At 37.9% G+C, this 21,918-nt stretch overlaps 3 protein-coding genes across 5 annotated transcripts; 2 read left to right on the top strand and 1 right to left on the bottom strand.

Moving 5' to 3' along the window:
- Nucleotides 1-2,370: 2,370 nt before the first annotated feature.
- axed (axundead) lies at nt 2,371-11,877 on the top strand. Of its 3 annotated transcripts, none has more exons than XM_011304896.1 (5): nt 2,371-2,573; nt 9,078-9,262; nt 9,442-9,847; nt 10,240-10,634; nt 10,778-11,877. In XM_011304896.1, the coding sequence occupies exons 2-5, from the start codon at nt 9,188-9,190 to the stop codon at nt 11,009-11,011; spliced, it is 1,110 nt and encodes a 369-aa protein (XP_011303198.1). In that variant the 5' UTR covers nt 2,371-2,573; nt 9,078-9,187; the 3' UTR covers nt 11,012-11,877. The 3 variants fall into 3 exon arrangements, with proteins under 3 accessions (XP_011303198.1, XP_011303199.1, XP_011303197.1); XM_011304897.1 differs by lacking the exon at nt 2,371-2,573 and adding an exon at nt 6,881-6,931; XM_011304895.1 differs by lacking the exon at nt 2,371-2,573 and adding an exon at nt 7,839-8,366.
- A 348-nt stretch (nt 11,878-12,225) lies between these two features.
- LOC105266592 (SPARC-related modular calcium-binding protein 1-like) lies at nt 12,226-15,111 on the top strand. Its single transcript, XM_011304898.1, has 2 exons — nt 12,226-12,701; nt 13,095-15,111. The coding sequence occupies exons 1-2, from the start codon at nt 12,458-12,460 to the stop codon at nt 14,462-14,464; spliced, it is 1,614 nt and encodes a 537-aa protein (XP_011303200.1). The 5' UTR covers nt 12,226-12,457; the 3' UTR covers nt 14,465-15,111.
- Nucleotides 15,112-15,249: 138 nt separating this feature from the next.
- Nucleotides 15,250-21,378, bottom strand: LOC105266593 (aminopeptidase N). Its single transcript, XM_011304899.1, has 13 exons — nt 21,115-21,378; nt 20,546-20,820; nt 19,756-19,950; nt 19,455-19,610; nt 19,043-19,375; nt 18,735-18,885; nt 18,496-18,622; nt 18,171-18,261; nt 17,713-17,893; nt 16,980-17,184; nt 16,625-16,905; nt 16,210-16,412; nt 15,250-16,016 (listed from the first exon to the last, which is right to left on the bottom strand). Exons 1-13 carry the CDS (start codon nt 21,175-21,177, stop codon nt 15,398-15,400), a joined length of 2,880 nt encoding a protein of 959 aa, XP_011303201.1. The 5' UTR covers nt 21,178-21,378; the 3' UTR covers nt 15,250-15,397.
- Nucleotides 21,379-21,918: the final 540 nt, after the last annotated feature.

Below are 21,918 nucleotides of genomic sequence, written 5' to 3' on the forward strand. Positions count from 1 at the left end.
TGCGTCGATTCGACTAGTTTTCGAAATGGTAAGAATAATGAGAAAACATTAGAAAATATCGAAATATCTGAATAAATTTAATGAAAAAGTCACCGCTGGTGAAAATATCAGTCGAGCGAAAAATAAATTCGTTATACAGAGGAAAATATCAATTCTCTACTGTTATTAATTTAAAAATTATTTATCAAGATCCCCCAACAAAAAAATCCCCCTAAATGCAGCTCGATCCTCTCATGCGCCTTTAAACGAATAAAAATTACCTAGACTGAATAAATCACTTATCCTTCAAACCAAGTAATTCCTGGACATAAAAATTCGTATCCACATGCAGCAGTGCGAGCGAAAGGCATAAATAACGCAATATTCCCCACGTACAATTTTTTTCCCCTCATTCTCAATGTGTCGATTTTTTGTTCAAATTCGTACCGTAGTTTTTCTACAAAAAAGTAAAAAATCAATCTCGACCTCGCGGGATAACTGGAGGACAATTTGGAGTACAGGAGGAGCTGGGCACAGTCTCTCGATGACAGCTCAAGTGTCCACCTTACCTTTTTCCGTGTGTAAAGTTCATTAAAATTAAAAGGGTCAAGGGATATTCGCGCAGTAATTACCACGTTCATTAAATGTTGAGAGTGCGACGTTCCGATGAATCATTTTATTGGTGCGGTGAGGAAAATATCAAAGAAACGATTCCTGTAAAGCGGCCGATTGGATTTTTAGCGGTACTTTTGAGTAAGAAGAGGGAGATTGGAAAAACAAACTGGTAGAAAATACAGAAGGAATATAGGTCAAAGTATTGAACTTGTGAGGCCTCGCCTAACATTATGGGGTGAAGAAGTAGGTCATCAGGGGTGAGATTCCCCCTGGACAAGACTCCCTCCATCGATTTATTCTACTGAAAAACCGTAGAAGGCATTTATCAAGAAAAACAACCCCAATCATCCCTTCAATTACCTCCGCAAGTGAGAGTACCCGCACTTGGGGCGTATCAATTAAACATGTACGAATGGTCCGAGGGTCTTGAAACGTTGCGGGACGTCTATACTCTTTAATTAAGGAGAATGCCGGTTGTTAATCGCAGCTACACAGTCGATTAAGTATTCCCTAATTTAATTGAAAACGATAGCTGTGAGACATTTTGAAATTCTCCTCGGAGTTCGAACGCGATTCAGAAATTTTTCGCGATCACCCCAAAAAATTTCTGAATATTCAGTAAAAATTACGCGATTCACAAATCTCAGAAAATTGATAAAAAAATCGGATAGAGATTGTGATAAGAATTACGCCACGTGCTTAAATAATTTCGTATAAATTTCGCTCTGGATTAGGGAAGTGCGAAATTTTTATTGAGTATTTCTCGGTGCGTGCAGTAATTACCTATGACGAGTGCTCCCGAATGATCTTTTGGGTCGTGGCCAAGAAATGGAGGGGAATTTTGGCTGTTTGAGTAGGTCAAAACCATCGAGTATCTCTATGGCAACACCCGAGCCTCACATTCACCCTCACTTTCATGTTTCACAAATATATTATCCACTCCCCTCATTCCCCTCTCATCCCTGATGTGAGGTCGACAGTTTTTTGGAATTGGTTCATTCTTGGCACTTGACCTTGCAGGGGAATCTATTTTTTCTAATATCAACATTCGGTTTTATCCCCAGTCGCCGCCAATTAAAAATGGGTAATAGTGGCCTTGAACTGTTTCTTTCATCACCCAAATAGACTCACACGTGGGTGTCAAGAAGTGGGGGTTGGACCCACCTGACGGTTTGACAGTGACACGAATTTTTTCGATTTTAAAATTTTTCATTTTTGTCTTCATGGATTTATATCGACGAATTAAATCGCTCGCGTTCATCTCGTGAATCACTTTTATTTTTCGCACATTATCTCAGACCTTAGAATGAAACATTACCCATGAGATACAATTTTTTGACTCCCAACTATATGAATTTCAATAAAAACGAAGAATTATCATAATTTTTTGAATGCCCGATTATTTTCGATTAGTTCCTCTTAAATTCCCGAACGAATTTTCACAATAAAATGAAGTACAAATCGAAAAATGGGATTGCTCATCTAGAGTTAATTGAATTAATTAATTGAATGGACGAAGGTGAGACCAAAGAAACGCCCAAATTACTCTCTAGTTATTTCTGAATGGCGGATACCGAGAGAATCGATGATGTGACTTTCGTATGATTTTTTTAAATAAAAAAAATAACGACAAGGGCTGGTGAAGCGGAGGATGGGGCGTCTGCGCGTCGCGACGCCGCAATGATACCCTGAGCTCTATGTATAGCCATTGAAAATAGGGGCCTACCCGAAGTATATTTGCGCTTGGTTTTCGTTCCATGCGAATTATCTTCCTCATTGAAGGCACGTTCATCGCCACCGTAACACCACCATCGGCCTTTCGAATATTTTCCCTCCATTATTCATAACTCCTCAATAATCCCGCCATTAAATTCTGTGCGACTCCTGTGCGACGTGAATCAAAAGTGACATCAAACATTAGTGGATCCACATATTATCACTAGGAAAGTCCGAGGGATTGAAACGGATTCAATCTTGAGGTAAATTTTTATAATTTCACTGTTGCTCGATGTTTTGAATTTCCATTTTTTTTTTTTCGCTGGAGATCAAAGGGAAAATTTGGGAAAATGATTGGAGGGAAATTGGCGATTTGAGATCAGATGAAACGAGCCGGTTGTAATCTTTTTTGTAAATATTGAATCGCGTCGGGAAACAATTGTTATTTATTTTTTTTAGCCCCAAGACATCGTTTCGGTAGCGGCTTGTTTGTATTAGCTGATAATTATCCGCGCTTATGCATGCAATTATTATCGCGAATCCTCGGGTATGTGTTTTGTTAACAAACCGTATTTCATCGGTTGTATTTTCATTCTTTATCGCGGTTTTATCTTCCCTACGACAATGAGAACTAAATGAGTAGTTATAACCAGGTTTCTACTGTAGGGAATGTTCCGGATACTCTAAATCCATTACGTTCTAAAATATTCTCAATGATGAATTTACAAAATGGCTTCCCTCTCAAGTTTAATAACTCATCGATATCTGAATTCAATATATCATTTTGAAAACACTCAGCCGATAAAAATGCCTGAGAAATACTGAACGGATTATGACTTCCTTCAAATTGAATTACCGACAATTGAATTAAGTTTGTTAGGAACACGGAAGGGTGGAGTCACATTGAAACCTCGGAATTTACTCTGCTTAACAATTTTTATTTATTTATTTATGCAACAATATTCGCAGATATGACAATGAATCTATAATTAGATAAATCACACACTATAAAAACATTTATAAAAAATCAGAACAAGAAATATTATCCAAATAAAAATGATCTCAAATTACATTATAATTAAAATTATAATGAAATTTTGTTATTATTAATAACAATTGTTTTCTTTTTCGTAGAGACAGCGAAATTTTTTTAGATCGAGCTGTAACTGATGTTTCGGTCTCTCCTAAAATTTAGGATTAAAATGAAAATTAGAATTTCGCAAAGGGCAAAAATTGTTGAGTAATTTTTATTGAATATTTGTTTGTGGAGGTCTGGGGGGAGTGGATCGATGGGTGGGGGTGTTGGATAAGTCGTTGCCGTAGGCCCTCGACCCTCGCGAGGTCATGGAGTCATACCTGTCCGTTCAATATGTCCCTAGGATTTCGCCCTTAGTGTGTTATCAACAGTTTTCGATAGGGGGGAGTAAAATTCTCGGGGATATTTCCGCTCTCATCTGAGGAGTCCAAGTATTGATCTACCCTCGTCCCCTCCACCGGCACTCCGGGTGGGAGGAAAACCTCCGGGTGACGAGAGGGCAAATTCTCCTCTGATTCATGCCCACACGTGTGGATACTCGTGAAAACAAACCGATGATCCTATTTCTTTCAACAAGACCCTCTCAATTTTCCAATTGTTATGAATTTTTTCGAAAAACCGATGACTAAGTGATTGAACTCAGGATTTAATTCGCGAATTTTTCCAACTATTCATGAATAACTCGAAATTGCACGTCAACTGGAAATTAATCCAGTGGATATATAACACCGTCTCCTGGAGAATTGATTATTAATTATTAATTTGAGAGGGAAATTTCTGGAAAAAGTAGAGATTCGATTGATCTGAGTCACTGATTCACACTGAGACAATTGTTTAATCTGGAAAATTTTCGAGAATACGTTGGTATTTCTCCCGTTGAATATTTCTGCCTGATGAATATTTCATACCTCACAGCAAACGCGTATGACTAATTCCCGCAATTAATTCCCGATGAAGAATTTCCTGAGTTCGTTGGCACAATGCCGCTATCCTCATCATCATGATCGATAAAATTACCTCGATTATGTCAGTTGTCAGTTCTCAGTGAAACCTGCATAACGCAACGCGACACGTCTCGAGGAAAAACCGAGTAGTTGAAATAAAAGAAAAAATATGGAAAACCATTATCCACGTCCTCGCTCGACATCTTTGCACATGCAGATAATCCCCTCCCACTATTTAATTACTATTTATGAACGCCGTTAAACCGAAGAATATGAACTGATCGTGTTTACGTATTTCCCTGTTCAAAATGAATTGGTCAAAAAATCAAAGACATTATCGCACTTTTTTTATTGTGGTTGAACATTTGAATGCAATTGCGAAGTAAATTTTCTCGTCTTACGAGTCAAAGAACTCCAGATGTGAGACATTGCCTCGAGGAACAGCAGATTTTCCTTCGTCGATGAGACATTCCGTTCGAGGAAGCATTTCCGTTTTTTTTCATCGGAGATCTCTCTCATACCTGGGTATATTCCATCATCAGGAGTCGTATAATAATCGTCCCCCTGTAAACATTACCTTTAGTCTACTTCGCAATATCAATCAGGAAGAATCAATCATGGTCGGTTATTGTGGACAAGTTTTTGAGAAGATTTGTGAGTTTTTGTTCAGTGAACTGTACAAATATTCCCGAAAAATGCGAAAGTGCCATGAAAATTCACTCTAGATCGAGTGAATTTTCATTTTTCTCTCGAGTTCCTCTGATTTTTTTTATCACTTCGAGGACAGAGTAATTGAGAAGCCTTGACCGTTCGTTAACAGCGCCAGCGTAATACCCGATTTTCATTAGCAAATGAAAAAACAATATGTTTAACACATTCGTCCGATTGTTGGACAGCTCGCAGAATGGACAATTTATTCGCACAGATGTGCGGCATTGTTCATAGTCGGTACCAGCCTTGGTATCATCCCTGGGACTTGGAGACAATTCATCTATTGTCCAAGGACCTCAATCGATCAATCGATCAATCGACCACATTTACCTCCAATTCTCCATGAAGGTTGATCGACTTTTTCAGTCGTTATTTATTTTTTTTATTGCACCTTTCTTCGATTTCCTTTCCCCTCGATAACGTCTAGTCATTGCCCTGTCAAATTGTAAAATCGAGAGAAAAAAAATTGACACGTGTGTTATGTGTATGCCACTGCCCACGTTTTTATGACCCATGAAATCAATTGGAGTCGGTCGGCTGATTTATTAAAATTCATTGGTTGTTTACAATGTGGAAATTCAAAGGGGAATTGTTGTTTGAAGGCACCTGAAGAGTCATCTGAGATGACTCCAGACCCGGCAGTATCGATTGCTCCGACGTTTATCGATCCATGTCAAGGACCCTGTTCTCTTTTCAAATAGATTAAACAGGATTATCCCAATTCCTCAATTTATTGCGTCTGAAAATTCCTTTTCAAGAATGTTCTACCTTCCATCAGAAATTTTTCAATGTTTTTTTTTGTTATTCGATAAATTGGCCATCGACTGACCCAAAAAAATATGTTTCCACATTTTATCATCACCCCATGGATCAAAAAAAAAATCTGAACGTACAATAATTTTCTAGTGTTTTTTCTGAGGTTTTATGAATTTTTGAAAATTACTGCACGATCCGGATATTGTGGGAGTAATTAAATAGTGATCAATCCGATCAAAAATTCATGGGAAAGCTGAAAAAATCGGTAATTTTAGCTGAAAAGGGACAGAACATTCTCAAGAGGAATTTATAGCAGAAATGCGGGCGCTCAATTTAATTGACACTTCAGTCCGCGGAATTAGTGCAGCTTTGGACGAAGTTATTTTAGGCTAGTGCGTGGGAGTCCACTGTATCAGTGAGTAAATTAATATAGTCGAGCTCGCTTGTGTTGGGTAATTGGGAAAAATTCAATTTGGGTGATTGACTTAATTAACCTAGCTGGGAAACCGGAGATTTCTGTTTACCATAAAAGTCGAAGCGACAGCTGAGGGAATTTACAGTTAAATAATTCTCCCAAAAAAGGTAATTGTGGGATTAATAATAATAACATGAATAATTGCGCGTAAAAAATTATTTTTCCCTCTGTAAACATCGAGATTTTGGTCCATTCGCTTTAAATAAAAATCTTGTAAACTCTTGTAGCGCGTAATTCTGTATTTTCACTAATGACTCATCTCTCATTGATCGTAGGGAAGGAAAAATTGAGTTGTTAGGAGTTGATTTAGAAACAGTGGAATACTGTGAACGCACATGAATAATTCACCCGAAGATGAGAAAAATGAGGAATAAAGGAACGAAATGTGCCAGTCAGAATCATCTGCCATTGATCCTCAGCTAATGAATACAAACTCATTTGAAATAATGTTTTTTCATTTCTCGTATGAATACGTACCGCGCACGAGTCTGTGTTGACTATTGTCTTTAACACGCCTTTTAAGGCGAGTATTCACACATGATTACTGCATATACGACAATTAATAGAGAGAACATGTCAAAAGTCTATGCACCTGGTGATATTTAAGGAAGATCCCGGACTCGGAGTATTTTATTTCCGTAGTACCTACCGGTGCCAGAGGAACATGTGTGGACAGCCATTGGTTTTGGAAAAATTGAGGTTTATCTATTGTTATTAATAAATTCCAATTCGACCTAGTAGTTGCGGAATAATATTTTTTATTCTGTTGATACTCATGATTTAATGAGCTACGCGCATCTGTGATGATTTTTAATTCTTCGGGATCGGGAAGATCAACGGAAAGATAAATAATTTATATAAACTATGAACTCTAACAATTGGTTATCTCAGGGAAGTCGAGGGCTATTCCATCGAAACTGTAAGATTATTTTAATCATGAGCAAATATACAAACAAAACAGCGTAGACTAAAAAAATTAATTTATCTCAAAGATTCTGGGAGAAATTTTTTTGACAGAATTTTGTCGGACAAGTGTGAAAAATGGAGGGAATTAAACCAATTTTATAATTTATAATAATACTTGAATGTTAATAATAATTTGATAATAATAAATATAATATTTCTGTGGCCATTCAATTTTTCCGAATGTGGAATTATTAAAAGCTGAATAATCCGTTTAATTGTCTATTTACCAAATATCAAGGTTAAATAAAAAATGAGTTCCCCACAATTTTCTTTGTTTAAAAATCCATCAACAAAAAAGTATCCAAGTACATTGAAGTCGAAATCTCCAACGTAAACAACCCCATAAATCGACATTCTAACATTGTGTCCAAATTCTGGCATTCCGAAATGAAAACGAATCAGTCTTTCCCCGAACAAAGGAAATGTGTTCGCCACCCGCCGGAAGCCTTTTTTTTGCTCGTGTAATAGTACTCGCACGTCCCATTGAAGTCCTCGAATTTCTCAAATCCCGAAGCCAAAAAAAAAAGTAACCTAAACACCCAAGACCATTAAAATTCATCAGAAAAAAAGTCAAAGTGTAAAAAAATGGAGAACAATGACCAGATTCATCTCGACACCCATACAATGTCTGTTTTTCTTAAAAATCCCCAAAAAATCAGCCGAGACTTCGACCTTTGCCCGAAGAATCCAAGTTCCCCAGTTTCCCCCCACTTATCCCAATCCCCCATCATCTAAATGCTGATTAAAGTCCGTACTAATACTGAGAAGGCATTCCGCGCAGTCTTCATTCACGGTAGCAGCGGGGTCCACCCCAGGTTGTTTATAAACAATCAAACAAGAACAACAGTATTCAAGTTAATACGATAATCCACTGTTCACCGATGTCGATGCGAAAGACTGACTCATTTGGGTCTGGAGAAAAAAAAAGGGGGGTGTAACGTTTGTAACGAGATCGATGAGATTTCTTGTTCAGTTCTTGGTGAACTGTCGTGGGCGAAACAGATCGCTAACAATCGAATCGAGGGAGAAATCAAATAAGTCCCTGAACAACCGATATGTTATTGTTGTTAAACTTTGATTGTTCAAATGGTGCGGAAAGTGTCACGCGTGGATAATTCGATCCCTCGTTGCATCGATAACGCAACAATCATCGCAATGCCTCTGACAGGTAAATCCATTCATTTGGATTAATCGCAAGTTCCGGTTAAAATCGATTAGTCGTTTTTTTTTTTTTCATATCTCGGTGTTGAGACTTGTTTCTTACGAGTGAATTATTTTTATCGATTTGCGGTTTATCGGGTAAACATCGCCAAACCCTTGTATGATTTAGATAGGAGAGGCGTCCCGGCACTGGCCCATATGCCCGTTTTGCTTGTCTACCTGGAAAACGCAATGTAATCGATAGATAAGGCACACTGAATTTTATTTGAATGCGTTAATATGTCGGTCGAAAACGTGATGATAGCGGACGATAATATCTGTGATTCACTTGAATTTTTTTTTCTCTATTTTATCATGAAAGAACGAGTTCAAGTGGCGAAAATCGGTGAAATGAAATCGGAAGTGAGTGGATGAATCAGGATTGTTATTACGGGATTATCACCGGAGTGAGATTTTTAGGGATTGGTTTGAAAAAACTTTCGCGATACGAAATTTCCGCACGAATATGAACGTTTTACGTGATATTTTGGAGAACTGAAATCTCTGCGAATCCGGAAAATGGGAATTTTTATCTTTATTGGCACGAAATTAGATTTTCCGTTAATCTTATTGAAATACGGTTTAGATTTCATAAATCCATTTCGCTGTCTGATAGTAAACATCGATTGTTTACAGTTGTGTTATCATTGCAAGTTACACTGTAAGATTCTGTGCACAGGGGAGAACGTGGGATGTCGTTTGGAGGCAGAAAGAACGTTTGGAATCCTGAGGAATCGATTGTACTCTAGGAGGATTATTCCATTGTCTGGTGGTGACGGGTTTAAAGTGATGTCCAGAGTGCCACTGATGCAGACAGCCCTGACAAGAGAAGATGAGAATCCCCGTAACAGAGTTATCCTCGAGGTGACGATGTTTTTATAAAAAAAAAACAGTGCAATTATTTGTCATCGGCGATTGCCCCGATTATAAAAAATATTTCAATTACAATTTTTTTAGCTGTCTGGGAAATTTGTCTCTCCACTTGTAATTTCGATTGTAATTATTAAATAATACCAATTACCCTGTGGAAATGTGTTAATTAGGTGGGTTTACCTGGAGACACTTGGAAATACAGTGTAGATCGTGAGAGTCTGGCGGAAAAATCGGAATGGTTCCGTGCGATGTTGGTGGGACCTTTTGCACCACCACCGAGTGATCCTCCACCCATCGTCGCCCTGCCTCATGTCGACAAACGAGCATTTGATAATCTCTTCAGTCACTTCCGCGGCGAACCGGTGAATTTTAGTGGTGTAGTTACCGCAAGGGCAACCCTCGATATTGCCCATTACTACCTGTGCCCGGAATTGGCTAGAATGGCGGTGGATTACCTCATAAAGAACCTCGACACATCCTCAGTACTTGCGGTCTACCATGGTCTTCATCTTTATGCACTTGGTACTGGCGATGTGGCACTTCACTCAGTACCCAGGGATGACGCCAATCAAATTGGTCAGTATCCGAAACGATCTCTATCATTTCTCAGTGATGAGTCCTTCTGCATTCTCAAAAAGTACTTGTGAATGGGTTTTGAATAAAAATTTCCTCACAAAAAATTTCCTCCGCATAATTATCGACAAAAGAAAATCCTGAAGAATTAATTATAAATCAATTATAAATCCTAAAATAATTGATAATAGATAAAAGCATAATTATTATCTAGAAACCGGCTTGAATGAAATGATCAAGTGAAATTTTGTAGGGGCAATGATTTTTGCGGGAAATCTCATGCGAGGAAATTTTTTTTGGGAATTTTTTTTTTGGGAAAATATTTCGTAGGAGAAAGACCACCCAAAAAAATTGGGGAAATTCGGGGGTAATAAATCGTTAATTTTGTTGAGCAGCAGTGGCATGCACCCGGTTATTGATCGCTTGTCTGGGTGTAATCGACGGTGCTCCAGACGAAGTGCTCCGTCAAGAGGCCTTCGAGGAGTTGAGCATACAAGAAGTTGCAAATCTAGCTCGGAGGGACGATCTCAAGCTCACCAAGGAGAGTGTTTTATTCACAGCTTTGGACAAATGGGCGGCATCCGACTGTCGAAGACGTGGAGTGGACCCCAATGTCTCTAATAAAAGACATGCACTGAGTGATGATGTCTGGTACAGTGTCAGGTACCTTCTCATGGATGATAAAGAATTCATTGAAGGACCCATGGCTAGTGGACTTCTCACCAGTTCAGAGTCCGCTATTATTGTTGCAAGGATTCTTGGGCATCAACAACAACGTAAAACTGACACGGTAAATCAAATAGGTTTATTTCCGTGACTCAATTCGAATGATAAAATAAATGATTCTCTTGAAATTAACGAAATTGAAGAAGAAAATTTTTAGACACAATTGCTGAATAATTAATTTCATATGATTTTTTTTTATGGCTGCAGTATCAGAGTGAAAACGTTCCTCTCCAGCTATCCACAACTCCGAGAAGACGCAAATCCCCGTCGAAAAAAAACCCAGTGAAAAATAAATCAAAAAATTCGGGCATGAAACCTGGTAAAGAGGAATGCGAGGACAACAAAAAAAATCGTAGAAAAGAGTGCGCTAGTCAGAGCCAACGCGTTTGTTCGCGGGTTGGAGATTTGGTTGTTCGTGTTCTCGCCTGTGTTTTTGACTGAAAAATAATTTATCTATAGAATAATTGTTCCATTAGTCGAATCATTGGTTTTGTTTCAGTGGAGCCATTTTTTTGCAGACTGATGGTCTCGACATGATTTAACTAATTGATTTTACATATACGACATTTTATCACTGTTGATCTCAAGAGAGACTTAGAGCAATTCTCGTTGATTAATTCATTGCCACCGATTTTATAACAAAATGTTTTTAATGTTTTTATACGATGATAATTGCTGCCAGATTTATTCTCGCGCAATTCTTTTTTTATGTTCATTATGACTTTTAAGAGCCGAGCGCTGTGACCTATAGTCTATTTGTATTGTTTTCTATTTTTTTTTTTAGGGAAAATTGATAATTATATTTTTTGGATCATCATTCGTGATTGAGAAGTGAGAGACTTGCGTGAGTTGCAAAATCATTAATCAATATTGCATAGATATATTTTTATTATGACGTTACCGATAAAATTTCTCTCTTTCAATCGATTTATTATTCCATGATTAATCGGTTCGAGTTTCATAATTAATTATGGACTACGCCCAATATTTCCAGCTACCGTGCAATCAAAATGATTTATTTTACCCCCAAATGCAGTGTTCGCAAATTTATTTAAACCATGCAAGTTCCTTATTTGTTTTGATGTTCTTTTACTAAATGGATTGTATGTTAAATGTTGATATTACGCAATCAGTTCGTTGTGTTCCTGGTTGTCAAGAGTATAACAATGTTTAAACTTTGAAGTGAAAGTGAAATAGAATCAATTAAGATAAAGTCTCCTCGAATTGATTGAATTTCACTGTTAGATAAATTTGAGCATGGATTTGAATAGAGAGATGTAAATTGATGGATCTATGTACAATAAATGAATACAAATTAATCTAATCATATGTTTATATTTTCTGCTCCAAATATTTTTTTTAATCCATAAAATATAAAAATTTGAGTTAAAAAGTCAAAATGTGGGTTCTCAATGAATGAATTATTGTCAAAACAATTTATTTCCCGCCGTACGATAAAGAAGAACTCGGCCATTACAGCTCTAGGAAAGGAAGTACTTCCCATAATAATCGTTTTATTGCCCCTACTGTAGAATTTGAGACAAATTCGAAATCATAAAAACCAATTTCCATGGATTTCTCAAGCTAGTCCATTTACTATCATTAGAACTGCTGAAAGAAAATGTTAATGTGTCTCGCTGGAAAGAATATCCAGTAAATAGCAGAGGTAATCGGTCTGGGTCAGGCAGACAGGTAATAAACTGACTCACTGGCCCATTTACTGAAGTTCAAGGGGTAGAGCCTCACTTAGCTCACGTTCACCAATCAAACGTGAGAAACGATTTCTTAAATACCATCGCAAATTTTTCGGATGGTCATTTCCAATTTTTATTTGGAAGCGAACGTATCTCATCATAATCATTGATCACTGAATTATTTGAGTTGAATATGTTCTCCATTCCGGGAGTTTTTGCTGTTCTGATTATGTGGGCATTTCCGGTAATTCGCGGTTCAATGTTTATTGTGACGAAGGATTTGTGCGAAGATCGAGTTACTGAGTGTTTGATGTCCTCGAATGAACACACACCTGTTTGCGGTACTGATGGGATTACGTACTCTTCGTATTGCCAATTGATTTCGAAACAGTGCAAAGGAGAGTCCGTCCTTGTTAATTATGTCGGATCATGCATTGGTAAGGCTTAAATGCAATTAAATTAAAATTTCCCGATACGAGTACTTCGAGATTTGGCTGTGGAGAATATTCCCATATTTTTATATCTTCCTGAAATTATACGGAAATACCACCGATTGATTGGATTACGAATTTATTTCGTGGCGCTTTCGATTTCGCAATAATTACAGAAATTGAATTGAAAATTTAAATCTCATTAAATTCAGACATTGAATATTATCCTCCATTATTGAATATAATGAATATAGATATATAATATATTCATCCCTTCATTTCTTCTGTCACCGAAAAAAAATTCCGTGTCGGTAATTCGATAAATGCATTTCCACAATCTAGATTGAATTGAGCACCGAGATGTTCAAGAGTGCAGTAATCATTTCTGTTGCATTTCAGACACCTCCCCATGTACCTCTGCCCTTCGGAATGGTCCTCTGCACGAGCAGCCGACCTGCAACCCAGACGGCACCTTCGCACGAATCCAGTGTCACCTTCCATCGAGCTATTGCTGGTGCGTAACCCCATCAGGAGTTCGTCTGCAAAACACCCTGACCCAGTACAAAAAACCCAACTGCCCGCCTCTTCACCCCGTTCTCCACCCGTCGACCCCATCTCCACCGATAACGCTATCAAAACGCGAGGACCCGCCCCAAATGGCCTCACCGACGCCAAATCACCACCCCCGCTGGTATTGCTCCAAGAAGAATCACCTCCAATTCGCCAAGAACTTGGTGAAAACCTTCGAGATAGAGTACAATCGCACCATATCCTCCACAACCACGATAACCCTCGAGAGCATCATCACCTGGAAGTTTAATCTCCTGGATATAAACAGAGACGGTCATTTAGATAAACGAGAGTACGAGGGATTAGTGAGATTAGCCGAGAAGGGTGTGATGCCGAAGAAATGTGCAAGATCGTTGCCAAGAATGTGCGACATGATCAGAGACATGAGGATATCATTGAGTGAGTGGATTGTCTGCTTGACAAATAATTCGACGGAATCATTGGGTCGAGTCACCCTGGGGAGGGCGGGTGGTCTCTTGAGCGAGGTTGGTGAGAGCCCCGAGGGCGAAGGAGATAATGGTCATGATGATTGTCCGGTAAAACATTTGCAGGCGCTCAAGTACCAGCAGGAGACGTCGCAGACCCATTTGTACATACCTGAGTGCAATCAGGCGGGGCTGTATCAGTCTGTTCAGTGTTACTCTGGTTATTGTTGGTGTGTTAATGAGAATACTGGAGTCCCAATAACTGGGACTTTTTTGAAGGGGGCGAGACCCGATTGTAAAACCGATTTTCGGGTGGTGAGGACGATGAAGGGCTGCGGAAGGGGCAAGCTGGAAGATCTTATCGAGAAGATGATCAGGGCGATGAAGCGGAGGATGGAGAGTGATGGAGGACATCCAATGGTGGAGGGAGCGGGAAGGGGAAGGGGATCGGTGAATGTAAGGAGAAATGCAACGGAAAATGCAACGGGGAATGAAACTGGGAAGGACTTCAAAAAGAATGAGGAGGAAAGGGCTGCCACGTGGACCTTCTTCTCGTTGGATCTGAATAAGAATAAGGTTTTACAGAGGGGTAAGGAGTGGAAGAGCATCAGGATGATGCTTCCTGAGAATCGGTGCGCTAAAAAGCTCCCGAGGTTCTGTGATACCAATGATGATCAGAGGATCTCTCTCGATGAGTGGCTCGGGTGTCTCAATATTAAGGCTCCGGATTCTGCCCTGGAGCACGTCATTTCCGTGACGATGCTCCCTAGTTAATGAGAAGATCAACTCGTTCATAATTATTGGAAAATATAGACTCAGTTACCAAACGATCTAGTGGCGGCGCTTTCGAAGCGAAAAGAATTGTATATTTTTATGGATTATTTCTTAATGAATTTATGGAAAAATTTATCAATCTTTGTTTTACGATAATTGTTCGGAGTACAAAGTAAGCTTTAGATATTGTGTTTTTAAATTACGTGAGTTGATGAATTTGAATAATTGAAATAATTTTTATAATTCTAAGTGATGTCCTGTTTTTATGAATACATTTACAGAATTGGGATCATCAATTGATGAATATTATTTTGTATTATTTTTATTTTTTTTAAGGAGTAACGGAGAATTTTTGAGAATGAAATTGTATAAATACCGATATGAGATAAGATGTGAGGAGAATTGTTTCTTCAGTGCCGAACGCCGCGAATCGGAGGGGATTATTATCTTCTGATGATAAGGTAAAGTGCCTCTCTGGAATTAATGTGATTTTGTATTTTATTTTTATAATAAAAACTGACATTTATGATCAATACAACAATTAATATACTATAATATAATTTTCCTAATTAGATAAAATCAATGAACTATTGATCATGAGTATTCAACAACCAGGCGCTTCTAAAAAATAACTGTGACAACTACTAGAATATAATATACAATTGGACCTGTAAAAATAATGATTTCCCCCTTTAAAAATTAAATGACTTGAGCCTTCAATCCTGTTATGAAAAAGAAAAATTACTACAAACTCTGGAAAGTAATTATTCAATTTTCGGATAAAATATTCATTGAAAAAATATTTCGAATGTCCAATGAAAATCAGGAAAAACCAGAAAGGACTGAAATTTTCAAAAGAATTCCAATTTTGTGGCACAAGCGTCGGGTTATTATTCTATTATATTTCCAAATATCTGAAAATATCCGTTTTTTTTATCCAGTGATAGGTGTGATGGTAGTGGTTCGCCTGGCATACGAGAGAAGCTCGGAGGGTTTATCTCCAAGATGCTTCTTCAACCAATTTTCGATGACAGGTACATTTCTCTCATTCCACTTGGACTCTTGGTCAATATCCTGGAGGACTTTATTCATCAACGACTCAGCAGTATCAAATTCCTTCTGTTTAGACGCATACCATTCAGAAACCATCTCGTAGTCCTCTTGAGTACTGAACGATGACGTCGCTGAATTGACAATTCTATTCCAAAGATGTTTCTTGTTCTCAAATCTCAGTTTAACCGTGTCCCAATGGTCGACGAGAAAATCGAATAGAGTTGAATAACCCGTTGCACTGCCAGTGAGAGTACTGAAGACAAGGTGAATATCCGAGTCGGAGAAGTTTGAGTTTTTGTCGAGAATTGTGACATTCAGGAGGCGTTCAATCTTCTCCTTGTCCACTGGGCAACCAGCCAGTGTCTTCAATAGATACGTTCTTTCGCTCTGCTTTCTTTCCATTGTTTTCTGGGGGAAATTTATCACGCGTTGCAGACCAAATTCCCAATCGTCCATTGTACCCCATCGAAATACGGGACAGAGAAATTCATTGGCGACACTGAAAAAAAATTTTATTGAATTTTATTTTATTTTATTCAAATTGAGGGATCAATCAATTCACTCAGAGACAGACCTGCCAAAGCTGAATAGGACTGATGGATATTTTTGAGAGTTCACGCTTTTGATTATTATTTTCCGAGGATGATAAATGTTAGTCGTGTGAAAGATTCATCAATTTTTTAAATACGTACGGATTTCCTTCATCAGGCTGATCATCCTTGGTCCATTTTCTGTATTGCGCCTCGGCTTCTTCGACACAAGGTACGTATCCAGCTCGGCACAAAAAGTTTTTCACGAGACCTCTCATGTGAACTTTCCACGATGGCTCGTTCTGCTGTGGAACCTCACCCAATTGATATTTGTAGAGTGGCTGAAGAAGACTGAAGATATACGCCTGCATAAAAGGTAAACAGAACCAAAAATATATCCCAATAAGAATGCCCAAGATATCGATTCAACAGCTCCATCGAATTACGTATCAGACTGTGAATATCGCTGTCCCCCTCGAAATGAGCGTTTAAATCGAAGATAATATCGTTTACCGGTGGAATTTTTAATTTTTATGGAATATCACTTCATTGATTTCTTGCAGGAGCAATTTCTCACCTCAAATTTCGCATAGACACCCTCGGATCCTTGTATCCTTCTCCCAACATGATCGATCATCGTGAAGAATGGCTCCCAAACAACATGACTCGTTTCATTCTTCAAAAAGAGCGTCATATTAAAAGCAACTTCAAAGCAAAAATCTCCAGCGTACGCCATGTTCCAGGCATCGTGCAGCAATTTGGCCCTCGTCAAAACTGGAATAGTTTCCCTGTGGGGTCCTTGCAGAAATTGACTCAGCATTTGCCAATTGCATATATCATAGTTGACCGGGAACATACCTGTTACACAAATACCATTGTAAGTAAACAGGCGAATTCAGCCGTGACAGAATCATTGCATTGAACTGGAATACCAATCTCTTCTGGATTTACGATAACGAATTTGTCTTTATCAGCAGTGTCATTCATAGTAACACGAGATTCGCTCTTCGTCAGCCAAAATTCGGTCTTCAAATCTTTGAAGTTCAGCTTCTCCTGATTTATCATTACGATGGGAATGTCCCATAGGTAAGACATTTTTTCGTTTGACGGTGGAGCGGCTTCGCGTAAGTAAACGCTCTGTAATTAAATGATGAAAAGATGAAACTTTTTGCCATTATTTTCATTATGATGATGATGGAAGGTTTATAAGAATTTAATGACAGAATCTGCAGGATAAGCTTCACGCAAATTATCCTCTCGGCACATCAGCACTGAATTAAAGTCGTTAAACGAGTGATAATGTATGTTACCTTGAAAAAATAATACTGCAACATCATCACATTTATCATCAATTTCAAGGCTTCGCATCATGAAAGCGTGAAATCTATTGCATTTCGAATATTTATTTCAGGATTACAATGAAATAATTTATGTGTTCATTAGATTTATTGATTAGAATTCCATTTTAATAAATCACAGTTAAGATAATTGAGTGAATAGTCTGATAATAAATTTTCGCCAAATGAATTTCCGGAGTAATTAGCGGTTAACGAAAATGTCACTGAAGCTGAAAAATTTCGCAAAGATTGCGTTCGGAAGTAAACACGAAATAATGTTTTTTGCCTTGGGAAACGACAATGCCACAGCATCATCAACGATTTTTACCTGTGTGAAGGTGATTTTTCCGGTTTCGTAATCCCTCGTTACCGTTACCAGTGGCACACGGTCACGATGCATCCATAGACCGGCAATACTGCTTATTGTCAGATTATCTGGGAGAGTTACATTGTTATCTTCTCGGACTGTATCGAGATGAGTGAAGATATCATTGGCATAAAAGCTCCCGCTATCAGAGTCAATAAATAAATAAATAAACAATTAATGAGGGGACACGTAAATTTCGAGTGGCGGAAAGTCAAGGCTGATTTATCAGATTTTGAAGATTCTAAATTAATTCACCCGAAAAGAAGAATATTATTTTTAAGACAGAAATTGTAATGAAATGTGGAAGAGGTACTGGTTAAAAAATAATCTGGGGAATTTCCACTTATAATTTTGAAAAATTTTCATTTTGTTCTGAAAAAATAAACGAATAAACGGATGTGTAACAGAAGAATCATTACTTTTTTGATGATTCATAGATAAACCTCTGCACTCCCTTCCTGAAAATTTCTTCTCCCAACGTGTAGTTGAACATGCGGAATACGAGTTCAGCTGTGGAAAATAGCAGTGATTTAAAAAAACCTCAAGCAACACGATTGACTGACCAGGAAGATACAGAAATTACAAGTTACCGTAATGCTGAGTCCTCAACGTTTGCCAGAGTGCGATAATAACAGCGATAAACGAGAGAAAAAAAAAACCGAAACGCAAGGCTCACAGCACTGAACATTCTTTACACGTGCATAATCATGATTGACCATTGAAGTTTATTGAATTTTTACTCACTCTTAGCGGAAGCAGCTTCGTGCCTTATACCAGCAACTCTGGCGAATGGAAATGTTTTGCCAAATTCGTAAAAGAGTGAGTAGAGCAAGGTCATTGGCCACTTGCCCTCCATCTCATTGGGATCGATCTGGCCGAAATAAAATGGAATGAAAAAAAAAACAGAATCGGATAGCTTCAGGAGAAGAATCTCACCCTCTGATAATTAATTGCAAACAACATGCTAAATATGAAAATCCTACATCAACCGTTGTTTTCGAAGCGAGGAATGAATTCAGTGCCTTATTGACTTGTGCATCGCTCCAACGAAAAGGAGTTATTCTCTGACCAATCCATTGATATATCAATTCATATGCAGTATTCCACACTAGAGAACTGCTCAGCTCACTCTCCCTAAGATTAATTATAACACATTCTAAAATTAATCAGGACATTTGCAATTATTTTCTCTTGATTTCTCCAATCACTCTAGGTAAAACAAACAACCGGAGAAAATAAAGTGAGAAAATCAAGGGAGAAAGCATAACGACTGATAATGAAATAAATATACTTGAAGAACATGAGGCCCCAGTTATCGGAAGCCTTGGTGGCTGTGTACATGGGCATCGCCACGACATCGAGTTTGGCAAGACCAATGGAGATATTGAAGTAATTCTGCAGGTAGTTGACAATTGTCACGATTTTATTGGGTACTTTTGACAGCGTACTCAGATAGTCTCTTCTACCCCAGACTTTAATATCCAGAGGTGTGCGAGCCTCGGTGGGATTCAATGATCTCGTTGGAGATATGCTCTCAAAATCAGATATCATGAATGCCAGTTGGTACGTTGACATTTCTGGTGTTATTTCAAAAACATCCTTCATCAAAGTCGAATCGCTGGGCCTTAAGAACAATTTATCTTATCAGGATCTTATAATCATGTTGGTTTGGTCGGTGATGATTGGAGGAATGACAAACTCACAGTTCAATGGAATAGTTGAGGGCTGTATTGGATCTGGCGATCATCTTCTTCGGTCTGATTACACTCAGTTCGAATTTTGTTTTGTACTCGGGCTCATCGAAACAGGGGAACAATCGTCTTGCATTGTTGAGCCTCAGATGTGTCCCGATGAATGTGCTGACAATTGTACGTCGTTTGAACGATTGTATGTTTCAAATTATTAGCAATTCAACCCTGAACTAACCTACCGGGGAGCGGATCTCTACTCTAGCCTAGTCTATGTTTAATAAATCGTTTTAAATTCATTTTTTGGTAAACTTACTGCTCCTGGGCTTGAGTGTCTAGGTATGAGTTCATAAAAATACCGGTACTCTCCGTGGATGTTATGTTTCCGGTGTAGGTCAGGTTCAGCTCACATTTATCACCAGGTTCAAACCAGTGGTCCAGGTCCACGTCGTATTCGGATTTCTGGCAATTGTGTTTGCTTCGACCGATTTTCACTGGCTCCCAGGTGTTCCTGCACATTTTATTGTTTTGCCTTCGATATTTCACATGAATGATTCAGGAATTTAATATATTTTTTTATTTCTAGTTTTCTGTGCGTTTTAAGTATTCATCATACATTTTCTTCAAGGTATTTTTTTCAGTGGAATTATTTCGTGAACATTGATTGGAATATATGGCATAGGGAAAATGGAAATTCAATTTTTCTCTTGAAACGAGTAAAACATATACTGTCGGAAAATTACACTTGAATTTTCAAGTAAAAAATTGGGATTTTCAATTAATAAAAATTGGTGAATGATTTCTTATTATCCATGTTCGGATCGGAAAATACTGAAAATTCAGGAAATAACTTCCCGAAATTCTGCATCTCTTAAAAATTCAGGCTATTATTAAAAAATCGATTACCCGTCAACATAAAAATCCCCATAATCTTGAATTTTCATAATTTAATGAGGAATTCAGCGATAATTTTCAATTGAAATAAAATTCAGATGACTGCGACGGAAATTTGAAAAGATTTTTAACCGTGTATTTTTCAGGGAAATTAAACCGAAATTTTTGAACTGTAAAAGTTAACGGTCTTAATCGGTTAGAATATTACTCACGTGTTATTGATATACAAACACTTGGCAGTGACATCAGTGATATTGAGATCTGCATGTGCATCAAGCCTAATCCGTACACCTATGTCTAACCAGACAACAACGATAGCAACACGCCCCTGGAATTTTCCAGTTTTCGTCGACGGATGAATTTCCAACTGGTAACTAATGGGCTTAACATTCCTCGGTGTTCTGAACGACGGCACCTCCAGGATATCATTGAAATCGATGCTCCTCTTCGATTTACTTCCATTCTTCATCGAGCATCGAGAACATTCCTGTAATTAATTATCATCCAGACAGGTATCCACAATAACAATCGATGCCAACATCCCATATTTTTGGAGATCACGTGAAATTAAAATAGTAATCAAATACTTAATCATTTGTTAATAAATAAATATTTGAAAATTAGAATTCTCTCCAGCATCCGAATGTTGAAAGGATAAATAAAAAAAGATATTTTCTACAGGATTGTATCGTAGAAAGAGAACCAAGAACTTCCCACCACTTCGGTGCTCAATGATTTTGAAATAATTTTTTTTTTTTCATATTTTTTATGATATTCTTACTTTGGGATGAGCATCGGAGGCGATAATTGCAGCACAAAGAATCAGAGAGGCTACCAGCCTCATATTGCCGTCACTTTTCCCTCACTGATTGAATCGAAAATAAAAATTCAACGAACCGTCGATCTCAATCACAGATGATCATGAAAAAAAATATCAATTACTCCCTCGTAAATTCAGGTGATTCTCTTGGTGTGATAAAATGATAACCGTGATAGCACGTAGCTCTCGGTCAACTGGACAATCCGTCTCTCAATCCTTCCTTGGGATAGATTAATTTGAAAAAAAAAATTTATTTGATCAAAATAAAGGCACCTCGTGACCGGTCGTGGCTTGTGAAGCTTAAGCACCGATTGGCCCTCAACCAATTTATCATGAATCTAGTAATAGCCTCACGCTTGTGGTACAAAATTGTCACGATTATCCAATTGGCAACTTTGCCTACGTCAATCGTTCAATTCGGTGTCACTGGTGCACAGGAAAAAAAATGTAATTAGGGTAGGGGGAACCCCAATGAATCCCCGGTAAATAGGACGACATGAACTACTGTCGACATTTTCATTCTTTCTTATTAAATCTCGAGAAGGGGAATTCAACGGAAACTGCTGGCTATCCTGTGATTTTCTACAATTATATATTGTAAGTTTTCCAGGATGTTCATGAAACATTTATTACCATGGTCTTCATTCCATTTGATTTACATAATTGCAAACTACTATTTTATTTTAATCCCACGATTATTTTGTATTTTTGTATTTCCTGAGGAGTCGTCCCTTCCTTAATTAATTAAATAAATTTATATCATAT

Source organism: Fopius arisanus, unplaced genomic scaffold, assembly GCF_000806365.1.
Source record: "Fopius arisanus strain USDA-PBARC FA_bdor unplaced genomic scaffold, ASM80636v1 scaffold00039, whole genome shotgun sequence".
Taxonomy (NCBI): Eukaryota; Metazoa; Arthropoda; class Insecta; order Hymenoptera; family Braconidae; genus Fopius; species Fopius arisanus.

What these genes read in the sequence shown, in the direction of transcription:
- LOC105266593 (XM_011304899.1), bottom strand. Translation starts at nt 21,177, where the DNA reads ATGAGGCTGGTAGCCTCTCTGATTCTTTGTGCTGCAATTATCGCCTCC. An exon ending in TGGGGCCTCATGTTCTTCAA is followed by an intron (nt 18,886 to 19,042) that starts GTATATTTATTT and finishes AATTAATCTTAG; the next exon opens with GGAGAGTGAGCTGAGCAGTT. An exon ending in ATCTATGAATCATCAAAAAA is followed by an intron (nt 17,894 to 18,170) that starts GTAATGATTCTT and finishes TGACTCTGATAG; the next exon opens with CGGGAGCTTTTATGCCAATG.
- axed (XM_011304895.1), top strand. Translation starts at nt 8,285, where the DNA reads ATGGTGCGGAAAGTGTCACGCGTGGATAATTCGATCCCTCGTTGCATC. An exon ending in GTAACAGAGTTATCCTCGAG is followed by an intron (nt 9,263 to 9,441) that starts GTGACGATGTTT and finishes TGTGTTAATTAG; the next exon opens with GTGGGTTTACCTGGAGACAC. An exon ending in GGATGACGCCAATCAAATTG is followed by an intron (nt 9,848 to 10,239) that starts GTCAGTATCCGA and finishes TTTGTTGAGCAG; the next exon opens with CAGTGGCATGCACCCGGTTA.
- LOC105266592 (XM_011304898.1), top strand. Translation starts at nt 12,458, where the DNA reads ATGTTCTCCATTCCGGGAGTTTTTGCTGTTCTGATTATGTGGGCATTT. An exon ending in TTATGTCGGATCATGCATTG is followed by an intron (nt 12,702 to 13,094) that starts GTAAGGCTTAAA and finishes GTTGCATTTCAG; the next exon opens with ACACCTCCCCATGTACCTCT.